The sequence below is a fragment of the Acanthaster planci genome, linkage group LG06 (genome assembly GCF_054643075.1).
Source record: "Acanthaster planci isolate LZ-2023a linkage group LG06, COTS_SCS, whole genome shotgun sequence".
Lineage (NCBI taxonomy): Eukaryota > Metazoa > Echinodermata > Asteroidea > Valvatida > Acanthasteridae > Acanthaster > Acanthaster planci.
In genome coordinates, this window is record NC_141782.1 from 3062769 (window position 1) to 3079828 (window position 17060).

General features: G+C 41.5%; 1 protein-coding gene across 8 annotated transcripts in view; it reads right to left on the reverse strand.

The window, feature by feature from the left end:
- LOC110984784 (calbindin-32-like) overlaps positions 1 to 16589 on the reverse strand; it is a 40792-nt gene extending 24203 nt beyond the window's left edge. For 3 of the 8 annotated variants that reach the window (XM_022245275.2, XM_022245273.2, XM_022245271.2), the window contains exons 1-3: positions 16226 to 16588; positions 14968 to 15026; positions 2265 to 2354 (exon numbers count right to left, since the gene is read on the reverse strand). In XM_022245275.2, the coding sequence (XP_022100967.1) occupies positions 2265 to 2354; positions 14968 to 15026; positions 16226 to 16334 (258 nt within the window). In that variant the 5' untranslated portion in view covers positions 16335 to 16588. Of the gene's footprint in view, positions 1 to 2264; positions 2355 to 14967; positions 15027 to 16225 lie in introns of all 8 variants that reach the window. The other 5 variants (XM_022245270.2, XM_022245268.2, XM_087138099.1 and 2 more) reach the window with 3 other exon arrangements.
- Positions 16590 to 17060: the final 471 nt, after the last annotated feature.

The window sequence follows — 17060 nt, forward strand, 5'->3', positions numbered from 1 at the left end:
TATCACATTAAAGGTCTATTGATTTATGTAAATTTATTGTAAATTTTTATCTACCCAAGCCAAACCAATAACTTATGTGGGCCTCTTACACTAGTAGACATATTATTAGCTGCCGAGCTGGACGCGCTTACTTACCAAGGCTTAACGGCCACCACATGTCCTACCTAAATTGGTATAGTTTTAGCCTGGAAAATTATAATAGATGTGCAATGAAGCGCACCGACCATTATGCAAAGCTATAATGACTATTCGTAACGCATGGCCGGCTCAGGGCGACTCTCCTCACATCTTTATTAATGGTATACTACAATGGCCCCTGGCAAAGTGCATCAAATATTAAAGTTACTTAATGATGTCGTTACGGCACCTTTACCCCATAGGATCAAGAGCTGACCTCGAGAATACATGAATGCTTTAAGACAACAAGAAACGTGCGGGGAATACTCTTTGGCTAGAATTGCGTTGATTACAGTAAAGACATTGATCTTACGAAAATATCGGGCGGCAAAAACGAGTCCATCCAACTTTCTCCCGAATTTTATTTCGCTGAAGCCTCTGCGACCATCATTCCACGATATAATATATTTACATTAAGACACCAAAACAAATTGAGCGATAAATTAATGGTAAATTTTATTTTATCGACACTAACCATGCACCAAACCCAAACATAACAATGGGGCCCTCATTGTTATGTTGTTTCATACATAGAAATCCAGTTCCCTTGGAAACAGAGTAATTAACTTGCCATTTGCCGGGCAGTATAAAGACGTCCTCTAAGAAATACTTCAAGAAATACTTCTTGCATACTATCGATCGTGGTAGCACAGTATCGCCTTTTGATGTCATCTGTCCATTACACCACATAGCGCGCAGTCCTTTATAATGTCGCGGCGTAATAAGACCTTTGGTAGCGTGTTATTAAAATAGATAAGTAATGGCTTATCCACTTGAGAGACAAAGGCAAGGATATCTGCCGAGGAGCGCTGCCACTTCCTCTCAGAAGATGCCTAATTGGATTTTAAATTAAAATTGAAGATGGAAGCTAATGCCGATGGCACGACCGTGGCTGTCTGCTTAAATGGGTCTTTACGGTAGGACTGTGAACATGCAGGGAAGAAGAAACTAGTTGGACCAGTCTATACCTCAAATTTTTAGCAGCAAGGCAGAATAATTATGACTTTGGGAGAGAAGTGGAATAGAAGCAAATCTTTACTCCATTCTTCCATTATACTGTGACCAATGTGTAATGAAATATTCCATTGCATGTTTCCATCGAGTCCTCTGACCGTTTGTATCGCAATACGCCGCATTACGTTTCCTATGCAGTCGAAATTTAAAGAATGGTCATCGGTTTGATATTCAACTATGTTTTAGAGGGCACTCGGACATCATGCATTTAATGTGGACTGGCAACCCAATACGCACTTTAATGACACCCTTCCTGAATCCATTGCAAAATGGAACCGTAGCCTCCTTGGGATAACACGCCGCCGAGTCTGGGGCGTCAGAATGCATTTACACTGCTCCCTTAAATAGACTACGGTATCCATTGCGAGGAGTGTGCACCAAGGACGACATTTGGTTTGATTTTTCTTCCCACTACTTCATTTTGATGTCGTGTAGCCCCGTACATAATGCCCTCTGTGAGACATTTGTGATCGTCACTTGGCATTCATAAGTGCTGATGTGAATAATCTAGTGGATTTAAATATCGGTGTCAGTTTGTTGAAAAGCAGAGAACATGGAAAAAGTGAAGACAGCAAGCTAGTTACCTTGTGCATTCCTTATACAATTCTACAATTAATTCCTTATTTGGCTCACCCCAATATCAGGAAATGAAAGCCAAAAAAGAATTGAAGGGGTTTTTAAGTAAGGATTTTGCGCGAATGCAATGCGATCCATGCATGCGGTTCAGTTTAACGTTTACCGTTGCTTCTCCAACGAAGGTATAAAGTAAAGTTAAATAATTTTGGCACCGCAAAAACTAAAGTGTTAAGTTGTGCTAAATTAACACCTTCAGTATCACTATAGCACAAAAACTAAACAAGTCAGTCTATATGAAAACCGAGGGTGTTAAATTTACACCACGGTTTTGCAATGTGCGAAAGTCAAGTATGTATAGTTGTGTTTATATTGTATATGATTGATATTAATGATCATAAATACGACATTTGTGGCTGCTGTATAGGATTATTCACTGTGGTCTTGTTTTATCTTGAGGTGGCCGATATTAAGATAACCCAATTCCTCTTGCAACTCACCTCCATCATCTCAATCCGATTGTCGTTGTTCTCGTCGTATATCTTCATGTATGTGGCGATGGCTTTTTGCAGGCACTCGTCGGACTCCTGCTGGTTCAATGTAGAACAAATAAGCTGAGTTAAGTTTAAAATGTTACTGTGCTTGGACTAAGTACAAGTGGCACTCGAAATATTACTGTTTGCTATCAAGTCTATCATCCACTGCACCCTCGAGTTGCATGTCTCAAGTCCGTCTGGGTGCTATGTGAGTCTTCCCTGCTGCCGTATGTTAATTGACTCAGGTTAATTCGACTCACGGCGGCTGAGAACTCAGACTCAACTTTCATGACTCAGGTATAACACTGGGTGCTCCTGACCTTTAAGTCATGGAAAGGTAACTATTCAGTGATGAAGATTTTTTTCTTTAATTTGTATTAAGTTTCCGATTTCCGTGAGAGATAATATTCATCTCTTGCATAACCAAGAAGTAGATATAGAGGCCCTATAATTATCAGCCGTCCCAGTTGCTGGAATTCCGAAACAAACCAATAACTTCAACGTTGTTTGTCAAAGGGCACTGCCCTTATCTACCCTCAGGAGCAAACAACGCTTTTTCTTCAATTGTTTATCTCCCTGGCAGCCAGAACACGGGTAGAAGGTCAAATTGCACTTTTGAGACAAAGTTTCAAGACGCATTAAATGGTTGACGTAGCAACGACTTCATCAGTCACATGATGTAATAAAGTATATTATCCCTTCTGCACGCCTGTTTCAAATCCTGCGTTCTGACTGTCACCTATATCGGAAATGTCAAACTACGTTTGACATTTTGAGCCTGAGGAATGACAGCTTTCATGTTTACAACATCTCATGTTTAGTGCCCGGCGTTAAGATTTGTCGATAAAAAGAAAATTAACCCGTGTTGACATCTACATCCGACCATCAAGAGTTTTGACCGTCGTGACATAGCAAGCTACAAGAGTCGGGCTATAGAGGGTTTGCATGGCTGCCATCTTGCAGGCCAGTGCTTTTGGGCATTCACAAAGAAGGGTTTTGGAACAAAAGAACTGCCCTGCTAGATGGTAAGCACGCAAAGCCTCTGCACCTGCTGTAGACAATGCCAGGAAAATAGTTGTTTGACAATATTGAGGCTTTTTGACCATTGCAATGACTCCTAACCAAAAGGACTGTCAAACGTGGCCCATTTATACCACGAATTGAACATTTAAGACAGTGGCTCGAGTTCAGTTGAGTAGGTTAACCTTTGGGTTTCGAGTCGCCAAAAATTGTGACTCATCGTTAGACTAAATTAAGTCAGTTCAACTGATAATGTGCATAATGCGGGCTAGAATCATGGAGCTTACTTCTGAAGCGGAACAAAAGATTTATCAAGAGTAAAAATCAACTGCGTCGTTCAAAAGCGTCCCCGGAGAAAGTAGTTAATTAGCCATGGCTGTTTTCTAAAAGTATAAATAAATTCACTGAAGTTTTGACCCCAGCTACCACCCATTTTCACGGCTGGTCCTTATTGCATGTTAAACACGCTACACACTTTCGGTTTCCCGCCAAATTTTCCAACGGTTCTTTACAATTTACGTCAGTGCGCACACCTCTGGGCATGCCAGATAGAGTGCTCGTGCTGCCACATAAGCAACATTGATTTTTTTTGTGACCAATTTCCGGACCACGTATGAGGCTGCATAACAGAACGTTGCAAACGAGCAAACGATTTTGTTGACGACCAATTTTGCTCCGGTCAACTTTATTTTGTCCGAATTCAGGAAACGTTACTGAAGGGCCAACCGTATGTGAGACATTTGAAGCAAGATATGGGACGGAGAGCCCCCCCCCCACACACACACCTTTGTGTCGTTATTGCTTGATCGAAATCTCAGGAATTCTGTTCACACATCTTGGGGGATGTGTTAGGTATAACATTAGTCTACAGTGATGTGTATAGGGATTTGAAATTTGCTGGGTGTAATAACGCAGTAATGGATACCCCAACGGTAGTGTTCCGCTTATGTCAATGATCGTGACAGTAAATGGCTAAACCACGTAGTCGGCCGCTGGAATGCAATGGAAGTATAGCTTTTGGGGCTTTGTCAATTAATGCCCGAGCTTTATCAGCGTCCATTCTTCTGGGCCTGTAATGTTTCTTCCCGTTCATAAATACCTTTTTCGTAAAAGAGCCAAAATAAGTCAATATATGATGGATTTCCATAGACTTTGTTTTAGATTTTACTTTCTTTTTCTCGGATACCCCTGTCCGTTTTATTGTGTATTCCTTGTGAAAATTGTCCAAAAGAATCTCCTCATACGGTCTTGGCGCGCGCGTGGCGAGCCGTGTGCACGCAGACTTGACCAATCACAATCGATTAAACTGTCTGGTATCCAGGTGCCAGCGCGTGATTTACGCAGCTGGCATTACCATTATCTCTCATCAGTGGGCATTATCAAATGTTAATACACCGTCAAGCTGCACGTTGTTGAATAGGGAGATTGAATGAGGTATTTATGAATAAAGAATTATACGGCTGATTATGCTGAAATAACAATGTGGTCCTATTTTGAGGCTATAAAGACGACTGTAATCTGGGCTTCACCAAGAGATCATACCAATCCTGAGAAACCTCACATTCTAGGAGGGTCTCATTGAAGTATGCACGCATTTTCATTTAGTTGTTCTTGCCGCTGCTTTATGGTTGGCAATCAATCGCTTTTTCAGCCCCTGAAGGCAAACAACAGCTGTTCCCAACTAATCCCACACCCTAAAACGGTCTCAGAAGTTGCTGCCTGCCTGGCAGTGGTCAGTGGTGGGGGGTGTTATGGGCTGGGTTTGTGAGGAGGGTGGTGGGACTTAGATTTCAACAGGTATTTTTATTTGCAAATTAGCGATAAACCAACATTTAAATTGCCAGAGTGCTCCAGTTTGGAATATGCGTGCCAACTTGCCAAGGGAACATGCATTCCACCTTTTCAAGCTATTGGACTGGCACTGTGTCCGCCAAATGAGGTTACATACAAAGGACTGTTCAAAGCAAGGAATAAAGGAATAAAGGAATAAAAATATTAGGAATAAAGGCATATTTTATTGGCCTTGGATGCTCGCAGGGTAGGCTAAAGCCATGTCCTTCACCAAGATCTCAGGTCGTATTCGCCAGCGTTCTGAGTCTACAGTGATGTCAACAAATGAAGCTGTCGCTATCGATGAGAATACTTTAGAGATATTAAACTCAAATGTTAACGATCTGAAGGCAAGATTATGGGAGGAGCGGATCCAAACTGGAATCACGTCTACTGGGTTAAAGGCAGAGCTTTGGGCATCAGACGAGTACGAAAGCCCTGTAGTGCCATCAAGTATATCTTTTCAAAAAGTTAAAATATATTTCTTTGAAGTGCGTTTTTAGGAGATATATTTTTTGTCTCTGTTTTTACGAGATACCTTTTTCCAAATTCGTTTGTTCGAGACACACATTCTCCTGAGATCTATATTTAAAAACACTGTTTCTACTTTTGGTGACAAATCGTTTTACTGGAAATATTTTTGATGAAATTTTTATTTCTAAGATAATATTTTTCCCAAGTTAATTTTCAGGAGATATACATGGCACGTTGGGATTTATTCCTCACAAAATCAAACTTCAAACAAATCTAACTCTATATTAAAAAACAAACTTCCAAAAACGTTTCTATTTATAGATCTTATGGGAACGACCTGGAAAATGTATGTCTTAAACCAACGAACTAATCCTACGCAGCTATCACAACACCAGAAAATAACAAACGCAAATTACTAAACACTAAATTAAAATACAACCCTATTTAACATCAATGAGTCAAAATGTCAATTTTGAACGAATTGAGGGTAAAATTGCAAATCAGCCAAAAGGTGATATTACTGCAAACTTTGGCTGCCCATACAAGTTGTAGCAAAATAAGCCTGGTCTATACTGTTTGACACGATAACCCTCTCACCCACTTGAGTCGTTTGGAGATGAATGCATGGATTGGTAGAAATTATAGTATGTAGAATAGACAACGTGAACCAGCAGTCATGCTTTGTTTTGAAAATCTATCTATAAAAAACATCTGTATAGCCTAGCAGGTGGTGGCTGGTCATTATTCATGTCTCTCTTCTCATCAAAATGTTCACTGAATCGCATCTGATTTGTGTGGTTAGGTTACCCGAGCACCATGCACTGTTAGAAATTCAGCAGTTAAACGCCTGTCTCGTTCTGGCGCCAACACGGATGCGAACGACACGTTAACCAAATCTTTGATTATACCCCATGGAAACCGAGGAGGAATCTAGGATTGCAGTGACAAATCGTCATGAGCTATACCGTGTTAGAAGATAAAACACACATCTTTTCTTTCTGGATGGCCGCAGAGCTTTAAATCGAATATTGGCAGATGGCCAAATTCCAGGTCATTAGCCATCTCCCCAAATAAAAACCACAACCTGTAATGTTCATCGTCAGTCGATCAACTGTTGTGACAAGGGATGACGTGTTTGGGATTCTATAGGAACAATCCTGTTATGCTTGGATGCTCAAAATTGACATGTTCTGCTACAATAAAGCAAAACAAATACACACAAAAATATACACCAGAATTCTACATAAAGGGTTTGTTTATATAGTACAAATGTTGACTGATTCCATTCGTGCAGTAAAAAACAACAGCCTCTTGAGGTGATCCATGGAGCATTCTATTTTCCCGAGGGGATACCTCAGGAAAGAGGAATACTCCACGGGTCATCGAAGGAGCTATAGTTGTACTAAACGACGGGATAAAGAAGTATTTGTTTTATAACACCTCTACCATAGATTCTTCTTGATTTGAATGATAAGCACTAAACGAAATAAATATGAAAGGTACGTCTGTTTGAATCAGAAATTTGTTGAAAGTTTACCAACAATTTTTCCAAAACTATTCAGGAAATGTTTGAACCCATCTCTGTTGCGCTAGCACTTACGAATGCGTGCAGCGCTCACACCAGCGCGCATATGCAGCACACATTGTTAGTGGTAATGCAAAGGCCTGTAGTACTCAATTCGTTTGCGTCTTGCGTAGTTCTTTCCACCGTGATTGTTTTTCATTATGTTTGCATATGTCTTGTTCTTATTGCTTTCTTCACAGGGAAACCCAATTTTCAACTTTAATTCTAACTGCTGCGCTCAGCCTTCTAATAATGATTATAATGATTGTATATTCTGAAAGTGTGTTATCGTTTAAATATTTGTGTATTTGTTTTCAATGTTGTTTCTGTCGAGGTCAAATAAATAATAAGCATGATAATTATAAAAAGCAAGCTACAAAAAAATACCTAATGCCATGTGACTTGCTCTCGGCCAATAAAGATACAGAATCTGTGGGCGAGGTGTTACAATACCAAATACATACATTGCCAAGTTCTATTCCCACGAGTCGATTGTATAGGTAAATAGGTCAAACGTACATGCTCGAGAATCCACTCTGGTGGTGATCGAGGTCATTTATAAGTGCCAAAAGGGGAAAACAACAGGATGTGTCGCGGACGATTGGAATTCTACTCAGGTATTGCGTCTAATCCATCAGTGAGCCTTGAGAGTCGCTGGTGCCCGCTGGGCGGCTTCAGCGGAAAGCCGCTCGACTTTTGTACTTAAAGGTGATGAGGGGTACTTTATCATGTCGAAGCAGGTCAAGGGGTTTTGGGTATGGCTTTCGACGTCAGATCAGAATTAACTCTTGTAAGTGTAAAACGGCAACAGCCAAAGCCCCCCCCCCGAAAACCGTTAATAGAAACTCAAATTCACATTTCATTGTGTGAAGCAAAGACATAACTTCAAGGAAAGAAAGGTTGATTTCCATTACTTTTTTCTCGTCCTTGAATAATAAGTGTTGCCAGACTTCATCCACGCTGGTTCAGTCGCATGGAGTGCTTCAGTGAAAGCACATTTAAATTAATAAAGGAGCGATCGATAAACGAAATGAGGCCTACTTCATTATTACTTCCATCATCGATGCTTACTTACAACAACTCCAGAACACCTCTTGCAAAGAAGCGAAACACCCCTGCATCATACCAGTCACACTAGATTCTCGTCAAACCTCTTTCAATTTCTCAGTTTTCTCAATGTCAGAGGCGGTTCTCATTCAGACGTTGTTGATTTTTTCCACACTTTCATTCGCAAAAAGAGCAAGTGGACGGAAGTCTTTGCGTTCAGTCCTTTTGTCAGCCGTGGCTCGTACGACCCTAAGCAATATCATCATATCAACAGATCTCGGACTGAAATATCTACATGCTTCAGCCGCCAGAGGAGAAGAGCAGTACTTTATTAAGAAGCTGTCACAGTGTGATATAAGCTGGCTTTTACATTGAGTCTAATAATGAGAACTGGGAGTCAAACGGCTCTTTTTTCATGTGAAATTTTGCCTTCATTTGCAAAATCTTTTCCAATCTGTTTTTGTTTTTGTTTTGTTTGTTTTTTTGGTTTAAAAACGCGGTTGTCACAAGGGGAGTTTCAATTACAACAACTGAGATATATATTTGGCTTTTTTTCGATGCCGACAGACCTACGTCAGAATGCATTCACTTCCCCTTACAGCGCTCACTGGTCAGAATTTCGTCCATTCGATCCTTACAAACGCACGCATCTTAACAAGTGTCTGACAGACATGTGCACGTGTGTCTGCCAATACCGTACTACCGGCCAAGTAAGACGATTGGCGCTGTGAAAACAGACCAAGGTCGCTAATTGGTCGATTGCTGTCAGCTGACAGTGTAGGAGCCCGCTGATTTGTCACAGTTCTGGGGTTTAGGTGCGGATGCATGTATATTGAAAAATTTCCCAATCTGCAAGCATCAAAACGACTTTTCGCTACTCCTATTCAGAGCCAAACTGGAAAATGTAATCAGCTTTTTGATACAGAATCGAACTTAACCGAAACCCGTAGAATAGATTAGCGTTAAGATATGGGATAGTTGGGCTTATTCTTCAGGGTGACTGACTTTAAAGTTCCGCGGTTTGGATGCTCTATTCTCAAAACACTTTTACGGTTCAACTGTGTCCCGGTCTAAGTTTCAAAAACATGCAACAGCCGTGAGGGAAAGACTGGTGTGTTTCATGGCGGGCGCATGGCGCCCAAACGGTCAAACTCATTTGTTGCTGGTGCAAATGACCGATGACGTGTGGTAAACGCTAAGCTGATCGCCGACTTGAGCGTCAGAGCTACCGCTGGCAATCTTTTTGATTCACAGGTCGGTATCCATCGAGTGGCAAATTCATTTGCAGGGGGCCTACAAGGCTTGCATCGTCAAACTGATTAGACAGGAAGCAGAAATGCATTAAACCGCACGCAAATGTCTGTTCTTGGAAGGTGTGCCTCGCATGATCTCTGACGTTGTGTCGCGAATAATTTGTTTCCAAATTAACCATTTTGCACAGTCCCCTAGATATATCCTAATTTACAATCATTACTAGGCCTATTTCTTTCCTTCTTTTCAAGTGCCCTTTGATGATCTGATAAAATATAATTGTAATTCGGACACCTTTTCGCTTTATTATGTTTAAAACATAATAAAGCAATACCGGTATATATGTAATGGGCCCACATCTGGACATATTGAAAACATAATTATATACTTGCCTGGAGATGGTGTAATTATCATTTCTAGCAGCGTTTTTGCTCCCTTAACGTGGGCGAAATGTCGAATGTGGTGGAGGGTAATTAGTCAACTACATAAGTAAAAATTACAGCCATGCTGCAAAGAGGACATAAAACTGGGTTGGTGTTGGGGAAAAATGTTAATAAACTGTCAACAAACAAAATCGTCAACAAACCCTTCATAGTTCCTGTGAAAAAGGCGGAGGTGTGCCATGGTTGCTATAGGACCATTTCAATCACCGATGCAGATGTGAAGCCTCGTTAGAATGTTCTTTTATTCAAAAGATTGAATTTATTCTCGACAAAGGTGAAAAACTGGGTTTGATTTCTCCCTCATTGTTGAATTTCCTCAATACCAAAGGCGATGCAGCATAGGTAGAAGCGTGGTTTGCGGGAGTACAGCGACACATGCCAGTAAGGCGAACAAATTCACGTCTGACGTATTAAAACATGGAACAAAACAGATGCGCCCTGTCGTCCCTGAAAACGGTATAGAGACACCAGAATTTGGTAAACATTACTTTACATCCGTTTCCAAGTATTGCAGTATGAGTTCCGTACAATCATTGTTGTTCTCACACCACCCTTTCCTGTCAGGTCCCCCTGGGTCTGTGAACATTCGGGCCTGATTAAACTACTTCAGTGTCTGACATCACCGCCATTCACAGCGCCATTTTCGCCCATGCTTTATGAGTTTCTCTGGGATCAAATTATGCCAGGGTGCACTTTTCACGATCTCAATATTACCACTCCAGGCTTCAATTCCCGGCTTTTTAAGTGCATAACTTTGGTCATTTGGCACAAGGCAAATTGAAACAGCGTCTGATGAGGCACCCGGCCGCCAGCAAGGTGGAGGTTATTCCCATGTCATTATTTCGGGGACTCAGAGCGCTCCGACCTCTTGCTCGCTCGCATATTGGAAATCGGCAAGATGTTATCAGAGAATTACAGACTTCGCCGGAGGAGAAGGAAACGGCATCAGCCCACAATTTAGTCTGATTATGGAAAGCACTCCAAAAGAGGTCGTTACGGATGTGATGAGGCCTCTTCTTGAAAATAGCCTACGCCTTTGCTGTACACCAGACATCGCATAAATTACCAGTTCTGATTGGGGTAACAACAGTACTGAGGTAATAAGCCATTTGCGAGTTAAATTTGAATAAAATCTGGTGCACTGAGTTATCTGACTGCACATAAACATAACAATTTGCATTTCCCAGACTAAAAACACTGTTGCTATACCTCGTGATTCGGGGCAAGCTTTTGCTTAGCGACCACCATCTCTGGAATGGACTGGTTCCTTTGTGCCCTTCTTTTCCATTGAGAACAGTGTATTGTTGCAAGGCGTCTATGTTATTAAGAAAAAGCTTGCCCCAAATCACGAGGTATAGCAACAGTGGCAAGCGTTACGGTCGTTACGGTCGTAACGCTACCAACAAAAATGAGCACTTCCGACCAATGCGGCTCTTTTCTTCCGATAAGGGGGTGCTTCTGCTCAGGGCAGATCAATTATTATTGCTTGGGGGAATCTAAACATAAATACTTATTTTCTGAACAATATCAGTATAGGCACTCGGAAGCCCGACCACCCAAAACAACCGCAGGAATTGCCGGTTCCATAATACCTCACGCTTTAACGGCACACCTCGTGGTTCAATCAATAATGCTGACGTGCAAAAAGCACGGGTTTCGTACGCAAGGCAAGGGGGCATCACCCGCCCGTCAACTGGTTGAACAAGATGAGAGGAGATGGTCCAGTTTTTGATTAAAGAGAAACTGTCAAAGGGTGCATGTCCACAGTTCTTCGGGGTGATTGGCGGCGTCTAGCAAAATAAATCATAAGTTTTCTACACAAACTGCCCTTCATGCATGGAGCAAATGATTTGGAAACCCGATTGCGTGTTTGTCTTCAATTTTGCACAATACACACGAAGTAATGACAAAGTTTAAAGCAGCCTCAAGTAATTCCGCCATCATGTTATTGCCGCATCGAAATCAATCGATTTTCTTGCGAACAACCTCTACCATCCTCCAAATTGAGCCTTTTATCGCTTCGGCTGCATGTGACCCAATAAAAAGTAATGGGCCGCAATCCAAGGCACGATGTCGTGCATGGCTGATATATCAAATTGGCAAACTCCATTTCACCATGGGTGAGAAAGCTATGAAATATTCATAAGCAGCATCAGCTTGCCTGAGGAAAGAGATGCCTCGAAGAAGGGCTGAGAAAGAGCATGAAAAATTATCCGTTTCTCCAGCTCTGTTTGCGCGTAAAGAGTTCTGTATGGTGTTCAAAGTCGACATCCACTCTGCACCTGTTTCAAGTTTCCCTGCGTGAAACCGAATCGTGCGGGTAAGAAAAACCCCGACACTAGACACTGCCCGACGGGGACTCTTTGTGTAGATGAGGAGAAATCACCATGGTAACGACACGTTTCCAGGGCAACGGGCTAGGCGTTTCTATGTACAGGACAGTAAATGGATGTGTTTTCGCGATTCTCTCTCTCTCTTCCTCGGTGTTCATCCCCTGCGTGCCGAGCTTGTCAAATGTGGGTACTTTTTGGTCTTCACGATTGACAAGTGGTCAATATGCTCAGGTGATCTCTGCTTTGGTGTTGCGCCGAGGTCGGGTGACAGCACCTGCCTTGTCATTTACAACGGGCTGGGGGATAGTGTTCCGTGGCCGGTGTATACGCGGGAATGAAATATGTACAAGTCAGGTTCAACATTATGCACTTTTGCTCGTGTGATACAACAGCGATCACATGATCATACGTGCTTCAGTAACTATACGCTTTGATCAAAATTTTGCGTGTGTCACACTTCAAACTTATATTTCATTCTGAGTAACGGCCATTATAGCAGCCACGCTAGAATGACCTTATCCTGAATTTCATGATTAAAGGGTTCCATTGCGTATCTTTCAAATTAGCAATGAAACAATTTGGCTACATGTACTATCATAAACCACATTGACGAGGAAGTGATATCGACAGAAAAACTGTACCGTCCATATTTCCCTCTACATAAAAGGGCAACTTGGCTGCACCCGTTGAAGTTTACCCGAGGTGTCATTTTCAACGACATTTAAACAGCAGTAGCACGCATAGCTTCAGTGGACAATGCTGACACTAAAGGGGTATTATTCTAATTCTGGCATTGACGTTTTGTTACCAAAGTGAGATGGTTTCTGTATACCATGCCCGATAATCATCCTGGCATCATGGAATAGTGAATTAAATAATGCACACTCTTGAACTCTACGTCACAGGGCACTGAAGCACTGCTCCCATCATCCATAATTACCATTTGAATTATGGTCTTGCCAAATGCAAATGTCTCTTCAATAGTAATTGACATGTGCGTGTGTTCACAATTTTTGACAGTGAAAGTCGAGCGCCTGACCTTGCTTCACATGTCATGAGTCGTAAGCCGCCTCGAGTAGATACATCAATTGCAATGAGGGGAACTGACTAGCCTGATGTCTTTATAAATTTGATTTAAAAAAAAACACGCCTTTGACTGCCAATGGAAGCAAGCGTTTGGACAATGTGACGAATTCTTGAACTGAAAGGTACATAGTCAAGGATGTCGATTGGTCGATGGCTGTCGGCTGACACTGTCACCAATGATTAAAATATGAATCGTCCTCCACGGGCGATAGAAATTACTCTCGGTCGCTTCATGCCAATTAGGAGACCAGGAGATAAACAGCGGCCCGGATGAGCCTTACTTGCTCCGAACAGACCTTGCTTATACCTGCTTGTTGCTTCCATGATTATTGCGAGAATGCCTGTAATAATTAATGCATGTACGGTCGTATTTTTAGGCATTACCCAGGGAATAGAGAAGTACATTCAAACGTGAAGACAAAAAAAAAAAACTGTTGTGGTACGTCTCAGCAAACAAAAGTAATGGACCTTGCCATGAAATATGCAAATTGGAAAGGCGCATGCGCGCTACAACCAATGGTTGGCAAGCGCAGCCGTCAGGGCCCTCAAGACTGTCGGCTGTATATAGGAGAACTGCTGCATTACCTGGTGCGTCGAAGGTCCACCAATATCGTATTACAGTACATTTCAGATAAGTCAGCACACTTTCTCGAAACTAAATGAAGTTGCCAGTGTTCTGAGGTTGGACAGTAACAATGCCTTGTCTTTAAATACGGTACTCATGTCAAACTATACTTGTACAGAAAGGGCGTGTATGTGCTCATACTTGCGCGCCATTGGAGATTTGTGTTGTTACGTCATTGATGTAAGTAACTTTGCCAACCAGTGGCAGTAAGGCATATGCGCCTGCCTTATTTGCATATTTCATGGTAAAGGTCCATTGTCTTTGTTTTCAACTCGGGATGCCTCGTAATGAGGACTGGCAGAGTTCAACCATTCCGACTAAAGTACAGCAACGTGATCGCGGCTAATCCAGTAGGTCGCTACACGGGACGAGAATACGGTCAAGAATATTGGTCTCTGAATCGTCAAAAACCTGAATATCCATTTTTCATCCCACGCAGACTATTTCATGTTTTGGTCAGGATTCAGAAGTTCGTAAAATATTTTGTTATCAGGCATGTACGCAAACTATGAATTGAGCGTACCACTTTTGGGAACCACACTTTGCTTCCTTGGGGATCTGTCACCCCTAAATGTTTACTCTAAAGCCTATAGCAGATGTCACATGAACAGCATGAATAGAAAATACCGTGTTGGAGAACATAAAGATATAGTGTATTTCGTACTGAAATGACTGCAGCATGCAGATAAGGGCTACTTCAGATTCCTTCAAGAAATCTTGACTAATGTATGGCAGAAGTCGATAAGCAGAATCTTCGTTTACATATTCCTCGATTTATTCCAGTGAAACGAGACGTTATGAAGTTTCAGATGGGTCATCGACGGCCTGACTTCCCGACTATCCAAATATGACCGGCAAGATTACTTAGATTCTCCTAACAGAAATTCACTGCAGACGATCAACGGTTGCATTAATGATCTAAGTTGCCCTGTCTTTCAGAACTTGATCAAGGGCTGACTTTCTTCGAAACATAAAACTTGTCATTGCCACTTACTATATCGATGAAATCCCTGAAGAAGAACTCTAACTCGTTTCCCTCGATGTAACCATTTCCTTTCGAACGAAAAAAGAGAAACAATGAAAACGTTTTTTCTAGTTCTAGCAGACTTGTTAAACAATTAAAACTGGATAACAGTAAACAATTATTTATTTCTAAATGTGTCAGCCTCTTTGTGAATATAATGCAGTTAAAACACCATCCACGTCACTCTGTAAATATACTCAATAAAGCACCACACTAGCAGGCTAAGGCGATATAGTTAAATGCAGTTCAGAGAAATGCAAACAATTATTGCTTTTAAAAATCCAGGTACAGTTATATAAAAAAAGATCGAGTCATTCAAACCTGAATAATATATCGTGAAATATTGGTCATAATCAATGAAACATGACCAATAAATCGTACACTTAGCCTTTACCAATTACATAAACCTCCATTCAAATTCGGCTAATATTAATATAGTGTCAGTTGGTGTATTAATTTTCCTCTATTCACGCTGCTTTTATGTCGACAGTCACACATTTCCTGCAAGGTTTTCTTGTTTACACTGGTGTAAACTTCTTCTGAAGAATCCCTAAGGACAGCGTTACATATTTACTATTCGAAAAACATTACAAGTCGTCGGATATTAGGCTTGCTGAAAACACTCTTGAGCTAAATGTCTTCAAGTCGAGGCCGCCCAAAAGGCATAGATTAAAAATATATACTTTCAGTAAGTTTCACTAAAGTGCCAAAAGCATGCATACCACAGCTGGGTTTTCCATCCGGCAGATAATACAGCGAGTAATAAGAGCAGCTTCCTTGGTGGATATTTCGGAAAAAGGGGATGAGTTTTCACTGGATGTAAAACAATTTTCGTTCTCTTATTGTCGATTTTGCTATTTCTTGCTGCCTGAAAGTATAGTGTTTCTTTTTAACAAAAGGTGAATTCAAGCAATTCCCGTCTACGACGTGCAAATAAAAAAAAACGGATGATGAATCGTGGAAGCTACTGAATGACCGATTTTTGGAAAGTTCAGGAAATGAAGCAGACAGCATCAAGCTCGATCATGTTAAAGTGAAAGAAAGGGGGATATACAATGCAGCAAAACAAAAAACAAACAAACAAAAACAAACAAACAAACAAACAAAAAACCGCCTGTGGAGCCTTGAGTTGCATTATGCATAACACCCACCTGTTCATTACAACTGCCGACAACCCCCGATAAAGCCTGAGCGATTCGGGCGCAAACTTTCGATGAAACACACTTACCGTCTCGATCGTACTTGTGCCATGCCTCCGCAAATTCGTCAGCCGTCAAGTTCTCGCACTTCACCCTGAACTTGGCCAAGCAGGCATCCTTTTCTCCGCTGTCAGCCATGTTCCGTTCTTTTCTCTAACCGGCTGTTTTTCTAAAGAGCGGTGTAATTCGTACAGATTGGCCCTTCTGTCCTCGGAATTACCCGTATTCAGAGATAACGGCGATCACACCTGTGTCGCTAAATATCTCCCAGTCTTACGAGTGCGCAGTGACCACGACAGTATGCTGTAACAGAGAATTGGCAATGCAGCCTACCCTCCCTGTATGATATTATCGTCCGTATCCTGACTTGCTGATTGCGCCCGGTGTTGGAAATGTAATGCGCGCAATCGACAGTCCCCGGGAATCGCCCACGAAAAGCCTCGCCAGCGTGAGAAGCAAAATACGCATGCGTCGCTAAACAGCAAGGGACACTCCCATACTTCGCTTATGTTGTCATTATTTACGGCAATGTATAAAGGCTTTAAGGAGTGTTATATGAGAACCCTTGGCACATTTAGGGACTACATGTATAATTGCAAGATAGCTGGGGAAGGCTAGGAAATCCAGATTCATGTTATTCTTTTTTCTTCTTCTTCTTTCTATGTTAAAACACAAAACAAACATAAATTAGAAAGTAAAAGCACGAGATTAAGGACATTGGTGGGCCAAGAAAAAGATGTAAAAAAAATGGTCACCATTCATATACATTTGAAATGCTTCCATAGGGTCTACACAATTGGAATTTAAATTTCCATTTTTTATAATGATGACTGAGGGTTTGATTTTTCATAGCAATCTTATGTT